The sequence below is a fragment of the Phoca vitulina genome, unplaced genomic scaffold (genome assembly GCF_004348235.1).
Source record: "Phoca vitulina isolate PV1807 unplaced genomic scaffold, GSC_HSeal_1.0 scaffold1, whole genome shotgun sequence".
Classification (NCBI taxonomy): domain Eukaryota; kingdom Metazoa; phylum Chordata; class Mammalia; order Carnivora; family Phocidae; genus Phoca; species Phoca vitulina.
In genome coordinates, this window is record NW_022589704.1 from 107,715,329 (window position 1) to 107,728,903 (window position 13,575).

General features: G+C 57.9%; 1 protein-coding gene across 10 annotated transcripts in view; it reads right to left on the bottom strand.

Annotated features, from left to right (window-relative positions):
* The window catches only part of BIN1 (bridging integrator 1), a 63,677-nt gene that overhangs the window by 13,276 nt on the left and 36,826 nt on the right, over positions 1-13,575 (bottom strand). For 6 of the 10 annotated variants that reach the window (XM_032412508.1, XM_032412498.1, XM_032412526.1 and 3 more), the window contains exons 3-10: positions 8,676-8,730; positions 8,329-8,423; positions 7,869-7,964; positions 6,854-6,961; positions 5,940-6,032; positions 2,168-2,253; positions 1,872-1,947; positions 438-520 (exon numbers count right to left, since the gene is read on the bottom strand). In XM_032412508.1, coding sequence (XP_032268399.1) covers positions 438-520; positions 1,872-1,947; positions 2,168-2,253; positions 5,940-6,032; positions 6,854-6,961; positions 7,869-7,964; positions 8,329-8,423; positions 8,676-8,730 — 692 coding nt within the window. The remainder of the gene's footprint in view (positions 1-437; positions 521-1,871; positions 1,948-2,167; positions 2,254-5,939; positions 6,033-6,853; positions 6,962-7,868; positions 7,965-8,328; positions 8,424-8,675; positions 8,731-13,575) is intronic. The other 4 variants (XM_032412518.1, XM_032412544.1, XM_032412580.1 and 1 more) reach the window with 1 other exon arrangement.

Sequence of the window (13,575 nt, forward strand, 5' to 3'; positions counted from 1 at the left end):
TGCAGCTGGAGGGGCCCTGCGAGGCCAGGCCAGGCCAAAGACAGGAACCAGGATGCTTTTGTGGGCGTGCAGAATGCCAACTTCCAGGGACTGGGGCTTTCCCAGGAGCAGGAGAGGGGAAAGGAGGAAGGCTCACCTCCCAGGGGCCTCTGCCACCAGCACTGAACCATTTAGTTCCTGGGTCCCTGCTGCTCCGGCCCCCTGCTGGGGGAGCCGGGCCCAGGCTCAGGTGATACGCAGACGGCCCAGGAGTGCTCCTTCCCTGATGGACACACCAGAGGAAACCGGGGTGCCCTACCCTGCTCCCCCGAGCACAGAGAGGCCAAACCCCAGCGGCGGCGGGGCATGCGAGCCTCGCCCTGGCCTGGCAGGAATGAGGGACCCCGGGACACCTCCCCCCAGCCACCTACAGCCAGAGGGCAGTGGGTGTCACACACCTGGGCTGGGCCTTGACTGTGAAGGTGTTGCTTCCGTGCTGCTTCTCCAGGCTGACCAGCACATCGTTGAGGTTCTGGTTGAGCTGCAGGATGATCGGCAAGTAGGCGGGGAGCGCCTCTGGGGCCACCAAACAGCCCCACTCTCCCCAGTAACATCCCTGCTTCTCTCCGTCCCCTAGCCCCTTCCTTGCACCCTTGTCCCCTGCCAGGAATAAGCTTTCCTTACCGCCTGAGTGGGAACTGGGAACTGCACACCAAACCCAGAAAAACAAAGCGGAAAGATGGAGGAAATGGGCTACACTGCTAATCGTTATTGTTTTGGAGGACTATCTTTTCCTTTCTTTCTACTTGTAGAAATTTCCTAAAATGCCTCACACCGCTTATACTCTTTTTAAATTTTTTTAATTGTTTCTGCAAACTAACTGTTGATTCTAATTGTTAAGCGCGTTTTGCCAAGATGTTTTCAGGCCACATTACTACTGCCAGAGATTTCACCAAAAGCACCAAGGCAAGACAAGAGGTTTACCTCATGTACATAGGACATTCTCACTACTGAGAAAATTTCCCTCTTTTGCTTTGGCCACCAGAAGCTCAGAACTGAATTTTCTTCCTACTTTACATAAATGTTTCCTTCCCCGCAAACACCTCTTTCTGTTTGTTTGGATTTTTTTTTTTTTTTTAATTTTTCATTAAGTTGTCTCAAATCTTTAAAGGGAGGAAGGAAAAGAAAGGGAAGACCAAAAAGGCAGGAAACCATAGTCAGGGTGGTGACTCAGGGCAGGCCCCAAGCTGCTTTTCCTCCTCCCGCCCTGGGCCTGGAATCCACTACCATCACTTTGTTCCTCTGGGGCCAAGAGACAGAGGAGTTTCTCCAACTCTGCTTTGCAAGTTTAACTGCCAGTTAAGTTAAAATTAAAATAACACAACATAGGAATTTGAGCTAATCAGACCCCTTCTTACACCAGATTCTGGCAGATAAAGCAGACATGTTTCAATGTCTTAAGAAACATGAGAGAAAAATTGAGAAAATTCCAGTATTTTATTGATTATTTGCCTACGAACTGGGAAAGGGTGCCACCATTCTCTGACCTGGAGCTCCCTGGGCCAACACTGACAGCTCCAGAGGGGCCGGCTCTGTCCAGGCAGGAGGACTGAACTGGGGGCAGAAAGGGGGCAGGGGCCGGGCCTATGGGTCCTGCTCACAGCCTCCCCAGCACTCCCACTGGGGCTAGACACTCTAGAATGGAGAGCTCCTGGAGGGCAGGGCAAGGTGGCACCTCCCCAGGGCCCAGAGGCGGCACTGTGGTCACTCGCGTGTACCAAACCCCAAGTGGAAAGAGGGAGCTTGGCCGGCCCGTTGCATGCCTCTGCCCTGGCCCTTGGCAGCAGAGCACGGTCCAAGGCCTCAGGCCCCCAGGGGTCACCAGGACCTACCTTACTCATCTCCTTGTGGAAGTTCTCCTCCAGGCCCGCAATGCTCTGAAACGTGTTCACATAAAAACCTACACGGCTGAGGGAGGGAGGGAGGGAGGGAAGGGAAAGGGCAAAGTGAACACACGGGTCAGTGCAGATGGCCCAGGAGAGCCACACACGCACTGATACCCCTCCAACCCTCCCCAGAGACACAAACCGTGGGAGGGCCTGGGGCCCAGCGGACAGACACAGGAAGACACCTGGGGCAGCCCCGGGAGGGAAGCCAAGGCTCAGCCCCATGACCTCCCGGCACTCACCTGTTCCACAGGGACGGCAGCTCTTCCTGCAGATCCACGTTCATCTCCTCAAACACTTTCTGGGCTTTGATGAGCTCCTCCTCTGCCTGAGGGGCGGGACTGGTTATTCCCCTCTGCTGGGCCTCTGTCCCAGCCAGCCCAGGCCAGGCCAAGCCCACCCCCCAAGACCTGCTCCCCCTAACCTCCCACCCAGTGCACTGGGACCAGGGCTCTGGGCAAGATGGGGGTGAACCAGATAAGGACACTCAGGGGGCCTTCCCCATGCAGCTCCTTGGGACCTGCAGCTAGGTCTGTAGGGTCTGCTCCAGGAAGGGGAAAGCAGGGCAGCTGTGGCTGGAGGGAAAAGCCCCCTATCAGGCCCAGGTGGGCCAGGAGGGAGATGATGGGTGAGCAGGGCACAACAAGAAGGCTTGAGACAAGGGGCCCAGGAGCTGGGGCCCAGGAAGGAGGCAGGGGCAGACCCCAGACCCAGCAGGGACTCTGCCCACTTACATGTGAACCCCTCTCAGGCTAAGCATCAGCCTGCTGCCCAGCCCCCTCAGCCTTGCCCTGCTGTCCCTGCTTGAGTATCCCTTTCTCAAAGCGGGTCCTACTCAGCCTCAGCCACCTCCCTGTAGGATGTGGCAGCAGTATTTCCCATGCCTAGCCCTCTCTCCTCGGTGACCTGTCCCCACCAGCCGGAGGCCAGAGGCAGCAGCTCAGGCACATCCAGGAAAGACAGGGGAAAGATGGGGGAGAGGGCAGGGCCAAGGGAGGGGGGCGCTAGGCTACTGGGCAGGATGCCTGTGCTCACCCACGAAGCCCTCACCCTACCCAGGCAGGCCCAGTGCCTTCCGGGCCTGCTCACACCCACCAGCAGGTGGCGCTAAGGCCCCATCCCACAACAGAAGACCGTAGGGAACAGGGCAGCAGGCTGCGGCCGAGGCAAGGGTAGGGGTGAGTCACAGACCCTGGGCAGAGAAGGGGCTCTACTAGCTCATTTGGAGGGCGCTGCTGGAAACAGTGACTCAGTTGGGTGACTTGGATTCAGGGTCTGAATCACAACCCAGGAACGTGGCAGGCCCCTCCCCGGAGAACACTTCCCACCAGCATCCTTACATTCTCAGGCCTTCTGGCAAAGGCTGCCAACTGGCCAGAATGCCAAACTGCCACAAAGCACACGATTTCCCCAGCCCACCCAGCTGTCCCATCCAGCTTCAGGCACCAGGTCAGCCCCAGTCAGCCCGTACCTCGGCCAGCCCAGCCTCGGTGGTGGGGGTGGGGCTGGAGGAGAGAGAGGGGCCACCTTGCTCCTGACTACAATTACCTTCACGCTGTCAGAACTTGCTAGAATGAACATAACCTCCATGCCTAACTTTTTAAAATCTAATTTAAAAATTAAAGGTAGAGTAGGAAAAAAAAAGAAAGAAAGAAAGAAAAGAAATGTCTGTTTGAACATGCATGCCTTGGGCAGCTCCTGCAGAGGATCAGATCCAGCAGGCCCTCCCTGCCTTACCCCACTGGGCATCCCAGCACCCGAGTGGAGGCCACTAACGTGAGTCTACAACCCACAGAATGAGAGACTTTCACCACAGGTCTAACCATGAGTGCTGACACTGTCACACACCCAACTGCCGAGGGTCTGGCTCAAGGCCCATATTCCCCAGCTCCCATGCCCCCCAGACACCAGCTCAACATCAGCCACTACCCCACGATGCTGGTCCTAACTCCTCAATGAACATCCGTGACAATGACACGCAGCTCATTGCCGTAGGCCTAGCCCTAGTCACACGCCCAGCAGTGCTGCAAAGAACAGGGTGGCTCTGTTTTAATGTTCCTGGAACTCAGGGCCTGTGTCTGTTATTCCCTTTGGGTCCCATTCCTCATATTCTGGCTGTTTCAGAAACACTTGGGGTGGCAGGAAGTGGGGGGAAAGCTGTCCATTGTTGGGCAGGCTTTGCAGCCCCGGTGGCTCGGCTAGATGCTGACGGACACACAGAGCAGGCCAAAACAGTCCCGCTTACCAGGCTGCAGGCACCAGGGTCCTGCAGGCAGGTTTGAGGGGACTGTGGCCGGTGCAGACAGCAGCTCAGAACGAGCCCACAGGATATGCGGTGCTGGTCAGCTTGAGAGAGCACAGCTTTACCAGGTCACATTCCCTCCCCAAAGTCAAGTCAGCCAGCAGGGCAGTCCCAAGACCCCAGTGCCCCAGCTCACAGCCAGCCAGCTACCCATGGGAACTCAGAAGGCTCCCCAGCTTCCAGCCAGGCATGAGGCAGGGTGGGGGCAGAAAGAGGATATGCTCAAATAAAAATTGCATCCAAATGGGAAAGCCAATTTGGCCAAAAGGCCAAACATCTGCAGTCCAACAACCAGAAATGAGATCATGTGCCTTAGCCTCCCTAGTGGCTCCCCTGAGGTAGGGGTGTGGGGCCCTCCCAGCAGGATCCCCCACCCACACCCATCTCAGGAGCCCAAAAACAGCCATGGGCACTACCCCCAAACCCCCCAGTCTCTCAGGGGCAACAAAAATTTTCACCTGGTCTCCTGCCAAACCCACTTCAGGGAAAATTATGCAGAAACCCTGGCTCTGGGTCAGTGGCCCCATCCCCCTCCAGCCAGAAGTCCTGAACTCTATAGGCAGGGCTGGTGCTCCAGCCTCTAGCTCCTCCCCACCTCCCACGGACCATCTCCCCCAGACTTCGGAGATCCAGGGTCACCCCAGCCTCACGGTGGGGCTGTCACCAACTCCAAAGTCAGCCCATAACTTTGGCCTACAATAAATCAGGCAGCAAGTCAGGTAAGAAATTGGGCCACGAGCCCATGCCGAGCCCTGAGCTCTCCACATCACAGGCATTCAACACATGTGGGTTGAAGATGATGAAATGAGGAGTTGGCCCAGAAAAAATAGGGCAGCTGCCCAAAGAGAAACCCAACCTTGTGGGTCAGGGCTCCGTCGCCCGCCCCCACCTCAGGACCATGAGGGGTGCTAGAGTCCTGTCAGTTTCACTGGAGAGAAAACCATGAGGCCACCTCTCGCAGAGTATATCTAGCGGTCCCCGGCCACACTGTGCTCACCCAGAACCCAGCCTGTCCCGAGGGCAGAGGGCTGAGAAGAGTGAAGTATTGCCAGGGAAATAGGATCAGTCAGGAGTTTTGTACAAAGAGCCTCCTCCGAGAAGCCCTCCAGAACCACTGTGGTGCCTAGTTTGCCCTTCATGAAACTCCCAAAGAGCAGACCCTTTAGGCCCCAGGTCTCAGCATCCCAGCCACACTTGAAGAGCCTTGCCAGGGCTCCCCCTCCAGGAGCACCATGAAGGCCCACAGGTCCCAGGGGTCCCTATGAGCTGGGGTTTTGCCTCTCTGGGCAGGTTTGTCTCTTCAATAAATTTTGGGTAGCCTCACAGTTTTTATGAGGCTTGAAGGACAACACATGTTAGGACAGGAGCCCTCAGAGAGGACAAATGGCTCAGAGGCTTTCCTGCGTTCCCAGAGGCTAGGATTTCATAGAGTCTCAGGACTACCAGAGACTCGGGCACAAACCAACAGACCGGGGCCCTCCCCAGGTTAACCAGAGCCCCAAACCTCTCTCAGCCCCCGACATTTGACCTCACGTCTCATCTGAAGCAGGAGCTCTCTCAGCAGAGACATTTGTAAACGGCCCTGCCCCCCAACCCAGGAAAGGGACTAAGTCCTCCCCCGCCCTGGGCAGTGCAAGACAGGCGCCCAGCGCCAAGGACAGGACAACAGACCAGAAGGCGCCAGCACGTGCAAGGTTAGAAGCCAGTGTCACCTGATTTCGGAGCAGGTTAGTTTGAGCTACGAGATGAGCCTGCAGTTTGCCTTGGCACCACTGGGGGGCAGCTTTCTCAAGCAGCGAGACAGGCTGGGGGTGGGGAGGGGAGGTCAAGGCAAAGGAGAGTGGAGAAACAGGAGGGAGATGGGGAGAGAGAAACAAAGACACAGATATTAAACACGAAGTCCAAACGTCCCAAATGCAATGACAGACAAGCTGGCCACCCCTCCAGGGGGCCAGCCCCCCAGCAGGTAAAGGCCCCTGGAGGCTAAAATAATTAAGGGGAGCCCTGGGCAAGGGGCAGAGAAAGGGGTGAACTCCAACTGCAAAGCAAAATGTGAGAGTCGTTAGCAGGGGCAGAGGGGCTCAGCAAGCTTGGTCCTGCCCCAGGGTGGGCTGGGAAGAGGGGAGCCACCCTCAGCCCCTCACTTGTGGACAGCGTGACCAGCTCAAGCCCTGTGCCCTCAGGCTTGTTCCAGCGGAGACAGGGTCACATCGGATCCCATGACAGAATTCCACTCAGAGCACGCCAGGTCGGGTGGGGCTGTTCCAGTGAAACCCAAGCCAGGCCTGTTCTCATCCTGGAAAGTGGCCTCAGAGCAGGGTGGAGGGCCCAGGGCCCAGGGCAAGCACGACAGGATAGGCAGGAAGTGGACCCTCACCCAGGTGCCCACAAAGGCCTTTCCCTCAACCTGCCGTGAGCCCAGCAGCATCCCTCACCCCCCTTACTACCTGGGACTAGTCACCAGCTGTAAACCCATCTGCAAGTGGGGTTGATGATTCCTGCCCCAGGGGAGCAGTGATAACCAACAGTGCAAAAGGGTGCAGTGAGTACAGCACAAGAAGGCCCCTCCAGGGGACTTGGGTACCCCCCTTTAGGCTCTCCCCCAACCCTGCCCTCCAGCCCTTACCTTGGCAATTTTGGCTTCATCCTTCTTTTTGGCGGTTTGAAGGGACTCGTAATGGTGCCGGGCACTGTCATAGTCCACCAGCTTCCGCCCTCGCTTGGCAATGCGTGACTGAGGACAGACGGAGGTGAGGGGGTTGCTGGGATGCTGACCCAGGCTGGGCTCAGAGAAACTGGGCTATGGGCACTGGGAGTTGGATGAAGCCAAAGGGCCCAGGGCAGTTGACCCCAGGCTCAAGAAGTGCATCTAATGCATGCTTGAAACACTTCCTCCAGCATTTCTGGGGGCAAAGAGCTCACCCCTTCAAGGCGACCCATGCCCTCGGGGGGTCCTTTCTTATGCAGAGGTCAAACCACTGTCTTCAATATTCAGCCACTTTTGCCAGGACAAACCAGCCAGTACTGTGTGCGATACGCCTCCCCCTCCTGGACCCCAGGCTGCTCTACTGGTAGGCTACCACCATTGGCCTCCCTTGCACACTCCCCATAAGGCATCTTGAGGGGCCCGGGGCATCTGCATTGGGTGGCCACGGGGGCCAGCATGGAGCCCAACCCCCAGGGGCTCAGGTCCAGCGCAACAGTCACCACCTAGCCTCAACACCTCTGCTTCCATGTCTGAAGCGCCTGGGGCCCACTGGCTGCAGTGGAGGGCACCTATCAGGCCCCCATGCTCAGGCCTTACATCCCCTTAATATACCTTATACAACCCTATAGTCACTCCACAGTGACACGGCCACACAGACGTACATGCACCATGAGGTCTCTTCCCCAAGTCCAGAGACCCAAAGCCCTCAGCTCAGAAAGGCCCAGGTCTGGGGGCTGGTGGGCTGGCCTCAGAGGGAGCAGCGCTGGAGGGATGAATTGCCAGGTGAGGGAGATGTCAGCCTTCAGGGCAGTCACCTCAGTGCCTGAGCCGGCCCTAGGCTGACCCCTTCCCCCCATCCTTCTATCCCCGCTGCAACTCCCCTGCACAGGCTACCAGGCCAGAGCACGACAGATCTACAAAAAGTGCCTCTCACCTTGATGTCAGGGAACTGGCCCAGGTATGTGTCCATGGTCAGCAGCGCCTGGTCCACCAGCTTCTGATGGTAATCCAGCCAGAGGAGGTCATTGTTCTGAAGGAGGTGAGAGCTCATGAGTATACGGCCCGGGAAGCTGGGCCACACCAAGTCCCCAGCTCTCTCCTCCCAGAGACCTGGGGTTCACAGCCCAGAGGCTTCTCAGAACCTCGGGTCCCTTGGCTGTAAAATGAGGGTAGTAACTCCTGCCCTCTAGTCTCTCACAGGGCAAGTATAAGGAACAGATAAGCCCAGGGCTGGTAGGTCAGGGAGGGGAGGTGACTTGCCCAAGGGCACACAGCATGTGAATGCCCGAAAACCAGAATGGCTTGTCCCAGAGGGCAAGGCAGGGCGGAATAGGCCTGGGGCTGAAACCAGAGGGCCCTCTGGGAAGGACCGAGGTCACCTGCCTCACGCTCACCTCAGCTATCTTGTTTGCTTCATCCCTGCCAGGCCAGTCGGGCTCGTACACCTCCTGCAGACATTCGTTCAGTTTCTTGGAGGCCTCGTGCATGGCTGTGGGGCAGAAGGGCCATGCTGCAGCCAGGGCCACGGGGCAGGGGGCGGGGACGAAGGTGGGGGCAGGGGAGGGACAGGGACAGTCACCCTTGCCCCCACCTCCTAAGGCCCCACTGTCAGCGCTTACCGCTCCGTAACAAACCCTGGTCCCCATCCCAGCTCTGCCCCCATCACCTTCATGGGGCAAAGGCCCCTCAGTGTCCCATGAAGCCCACTACCCAGACCAGGTCTGCCCTGCCTGCCCCTCACCCTTGACTGAGGCCAGGTAGGTCCGGAGATCCTTCTGCAGTCGAGTGCCCTCAGTCTGCAAAGAGAAAGCCAAGGCCAGGGTGAGGGCCCAGGGCACACGCTGTACCCGACCCTGTCCTCCCTGCACTCCCATGTGGACAAACACAGGCTGCTCCTGACGGCCGCCCCAGATCCGCTGTCCTCATCAGGGCAGGACTGGAGAAGACAAGACATGAGCGACAGCTCCTGGGCACGGCCTGGCCCGGAGCGCCCCTCGGAGCCGGCAGCTACTGTCTCTAGCTGCAAACGCCTACTGAGCATCCAGTGCTTCTCAGCACCACCCCTGCCTCAGGAGCCCTGTGCGCCATGGGGTATTCCTCCTGGTTTGTCAGCACCTGTCTCTTCCGGGCAGTCTTCTCAGCCCTGTAAGGAAGGCAGGAAAGTAGAGACCCCTCCACCCTAAACAAGGCACCAGGGACACAGGCTCAATGACAGGTATGATGCAGCACACATGTACAATGGGACTGGCGTACATACGAGGCGTGCCCCGGACAACCACGGACCAGAGGACCAATGAGCACAGAACACGGGAGTGGAACACCCAGCACCTTGCCCCAAAACCTTAGGCCAGCACGCTCCCACTGCATGGTGCCAGGGACAGAGGATGGCTCTGGAAGGGCCAGGGGAGGTAGGCTGTGGAAGGTGGAAGGGAATGGCTTAGCCAGGCTCACAGAAGCGGTGGGTCATGCCCACGACTCTCAGACACTGGCCCAGCCAAGAGAGAGGATGTAGGATCTAAGAGGAAAAGATTGGCCAGGGGACTGGGCCAGACAGTGAAGGCCCTGAGCTGGGGAGACAGCCCCAGGGACTTGCTGAGACAGCAGGACCAGCAGAGAGGATGGACCCATAGGCAAAACCTCCAGTTCCTCTGGATTATCAATGCCACACAAGGCAGGAGCAAGAAAACTGAGCCCCAGGTGAGAGGGGGTAAACAGGCTGAGGCAACAGGTGAGGTATGAGAGCACCAACAGTGAGATGCTGGAGTTTCCAGAAGCCATGTGCAAAGGGGTCTCAGAGAGCACACTGGCTTTGGGGTTATGAAGACCCGCCCAACTCTGGCCCTCACTAGACATATAGCCCTAAGCAAGTGACCAAACCTCTCTGAGCCTTGGTCTCTTCATCTGTCAGCTGGGATGAATGACCCCTGCCTGGCAGACCGCCAGCTAGTGTGCGCTCAGGAAGAACAGCCTAAGTGGCCAGACGCCTAGCCTTGAAGGCCAGCTCCAAGAGATGGGCTTTATGCTGAGGATGGTGATGTGGGGCAGTGGGGGAACCTGAGGAGAGAGGGCTTCTGGAGGGCCAAGGATGGCAGTGCCAGAAGCTGGTTTCTTCGGGGGACGAGCACCCTCCTGGCGTCTCCCTGCCTGATGCTGCTCACATCTTGTTTTGGATTCCCTTGCCCTGGTGAAGGGTTAGACAGACCCAGACCCACAAGCAGCCACAGTCCCACTCAGGCGCCTCTGCAGGAGATGAGAAGTGGTCTCCACTCCAGCTGAGGGCAAGCAGGGACACAACCAGCCTTCTAGGTGCACCCCAGGCACCCTCAAACCTCTCCAACCCCCCCCAAACAGGCTCTCCCTCCTCATAGCCAGGGCCTGCTCTTCCTCTCCCAGTGCGCTCAGAGCATCACATACCACCTGCCCAGTGGGGCTGGCTCTTTCCTGCATCCATCTCCATATCATCACTGTCCCTACCTGAAATATGAGGGAGCTGAGAGGTTCAGTGACTTGCCCGGTGCGACACAGACTGGTAGAACTAGTGAGAACCCCCACAGCCTGGGCACTCAGGCCCCCCAGGCAGCTGCCTGTTTATCATGATGGGTGCTTCCAGAAGACAACAGAGGTGTCATGCAGGGAGGGTTCCAGGGCAGTGCATAAGATGTACAATTAGAAAAAAACAAAAAAACAAGGGGTGGTGGGAAAAAAAAAAAACCTCTCCAAAATTGCTTGAATCCCCACAGACCACAGAGTAGCCTAGAGAAGCCTGGCCACACGGAATTCTGAGGAACTTCAAAGATCGAGGCCTGATGATTAAAGATTAAAGGCCAATCCACAGCATCCTAACCTCTCTGGAATTCCATCAGGGATCAGATGTGGGCCCTGTGGGACTGGGAATGGGAAAGGGCCCATCCCACACTTGATGCTTTGGTGATGGAGATGAGGATTCAAACGTGTTCATGACTCAAGGCTATTGCATTCATCTGATGCCACAGAATCTTCCAGACTCAGTTTCTCTTCCTGCCAAGCCTCCGTCATCTCACTCCCCTCCCCACCATCCTGCGAGCGCCTGTCTACTCTGCACCCCGAGGAAGGGGTCTCCCGAGGGGCGGGTTGCTGTGCTTGCCCAGGTCTCAGGCAGTACCAGGGCCCCTTGTGCTTCCCGAACAAGGCCACGCTGTGAGCAGGCACCCTGGGCACAGATGTGCAAGGGGCCGCCCAGAGCTCTGCCTCGCACGTGCCAACTGCAGCTGGGTCCCTAAGCCACACTCCCCAGTCAGTCCCCAGGATCAGGCACAGCCCTCCCCCCTGCAGCTGCCTCCTGCAGGGCAGCGCCCAGGCAGGCCAGCACAGAACCTGTGTGTTTGCTCCCAGACTGGCTCCCTTGGCCCTCCACATAGGGCACCTGAGAAACAACTCTCTGGAGGTTCCTAGGGCTTTAACACACTCCTTGAAGAGCAGCTGAGGGAAGAATAAAGTTCTGGAGCACAGTCCCTTCAGCCTGCTCTCCTGGCTCTGGACTCAGGAGTCTGGAAGGACACCACAACCCAGTACCAACACCTAGTATAACTCCACGGGGGTGGCTTGGCCAGCACCCCACATCCCTGCTGTACCTTCCTTCAAAGGGTGCTCCCTGCCTCCCCTGACATCAGCCCCCACCAGTGGTCTGAAGACCCAAGCCCTCATCTTCCCAGTGGGTCTAGGGGGCAGGGACATCCCTCCTGCAGGACTCCCTCTGGCCCCAGCTGACTTGCGCTCCTCTGCAGTCCATTCCAGAGGGTCTTCATGCAATAGCCAGGGATGCCCTCTTTGAGCAGAGCAGGCCCTAAGAACAAGAAGGAATCCGACCTGCCCCACCTCAGCAACAGACAAGCAATAATGAGCCCTGGGGTGCAAACTACAGGTGGTCCCGGGGGAAGAGCTTGACCCATTCACCTCCCCCTTCCACTGCCCCCCAGCTCAGGTTCAACTCAGGCCTTCCTGGGAGCCATCCTGGGTCCTCTGAGTGGGCCAAGCTGTTTCTCAGTACAGGGACAGAGGGCAGGAGTGCCAAGACAGGTGCTGAGTGGGCCCAGGAAGGGCTATGAAACCTGTCCCTTGTGAGAGCCGGTGACAGCAAGGTGACCTACGCCCTCACCTAGGGCACCTGTAGGAAGGGGTAGGAGATTTACTTCCTTGAAGCCCATATCCCCTGCCAGCCTAGTCCCCGACTAGCACGGGGCCCACTGCGCTTGGTGTTCACAGATGAAGAGCAGGAGAACACTCAGCTTCCAGACTTCCCACACTCAACCTCCACCCCACCTTTCCCAGGGTCGCCCAAGCCCAGGGCTCCAGCCACCCACACACACCCATCAAATCCAGAACCACATGGCTGCCTTAACCCCCAAGAGAGGGTTACCCAAGTCTCAAATGAGACCTCAAATCTACCCCCTCTTACTTGGCCCCTGAAAAACCAGCCACCCCTAACCTGAAGGCAGACAGAGCCCCAGCTCAAGTGCCCACTCCACGTCCACCTCCAGGGAGCCACCAGCACTGACTATCTTCAGCACTGGCCTCACTGCCTGGCCCCTCTGCCCAAGGACCACTGAGTGACTCCTTGTCCAGAGCTGGGACCCAGAGGGGGTGACTCTGAGGGACAAAAGTGGACAGTAACGCTCTGGCCCCAGCACTGGGGCCAGGCCACAGGGAACCTCAGCTCCCAGACATGTACTTTGCTCACCTTCTGCCAAAGAGCCCAGCTGATGGGGCAGCCCCATCACCCCCACCCAGCTCAGGAGCTGCCCTAATCTTTCTCCCCAGTCCAGCCAGTCATCCTCAGGATTGGGGCTCAGCTCCAGAGAGCCGACCTGAGAGTGGACAGATCTGGACACCACACACTGTGTGTCTTTGGAAAAGTCGCTTAACCCCACTGGGCTTCAAGTACCTCCTCTATAAAATGAAGAGACTATCAGCATCCGCCTCAGGAATGCAAGGTTCAGGTCTGTAAAACACAAGCAGTACCTAGTCTAGAGTAGGGACTCTAGAAACAGTGATTCCCTAAAAGACTTTCAGAGCATCCCATAACCTGAGGAAGCCGGCTGAGTCAGAAGCAAAGTCTTCAGGCTTCTTGTCCAAGCCTCCATTTTGCAAAACTGATGCCCAGGGAGCAGGGGCTCACCCAGGGCCACAGGGGCAGTAGATGGCTCTGACATGGCACATACCTGGGCCTTGAAACACCTCCCATTCATGGCCTGGGGGACAAGCAGCCATGAGGGCTCCCATTCCTGCCCTAAGGAGCCTCTCCATTGAGCTCCTCTGGCAGGCGAGAGTGGACTTGGCCCTGGAGACTTTCCCAGCTGCTCTCCGCACCCCTCTCTTCAATCATGCGTCCGCCCAACCCCAGGCGCTCTCCCATCATGTCCCCAAGCCCTCTCCCATCATGCCCCCTACCCCATGGCCCTCTCCCAGAATGCTCCCTGGGCCTCTCCCAGCTTGCCCCCTGGCCCTTTCCCAGCATGCTCTCCAGCCCTCTGCCAGCATGCCCCCCCCCCACCACTCTCACCCAGCATGCCCCCTATTCTCTCCCAGCATGCCCCTCAGGCCTCTCCTAGCATACCCCCCACTCTCTCCCAGCATGCCCCCTACTCTCTCCCAGCATGGCCCAC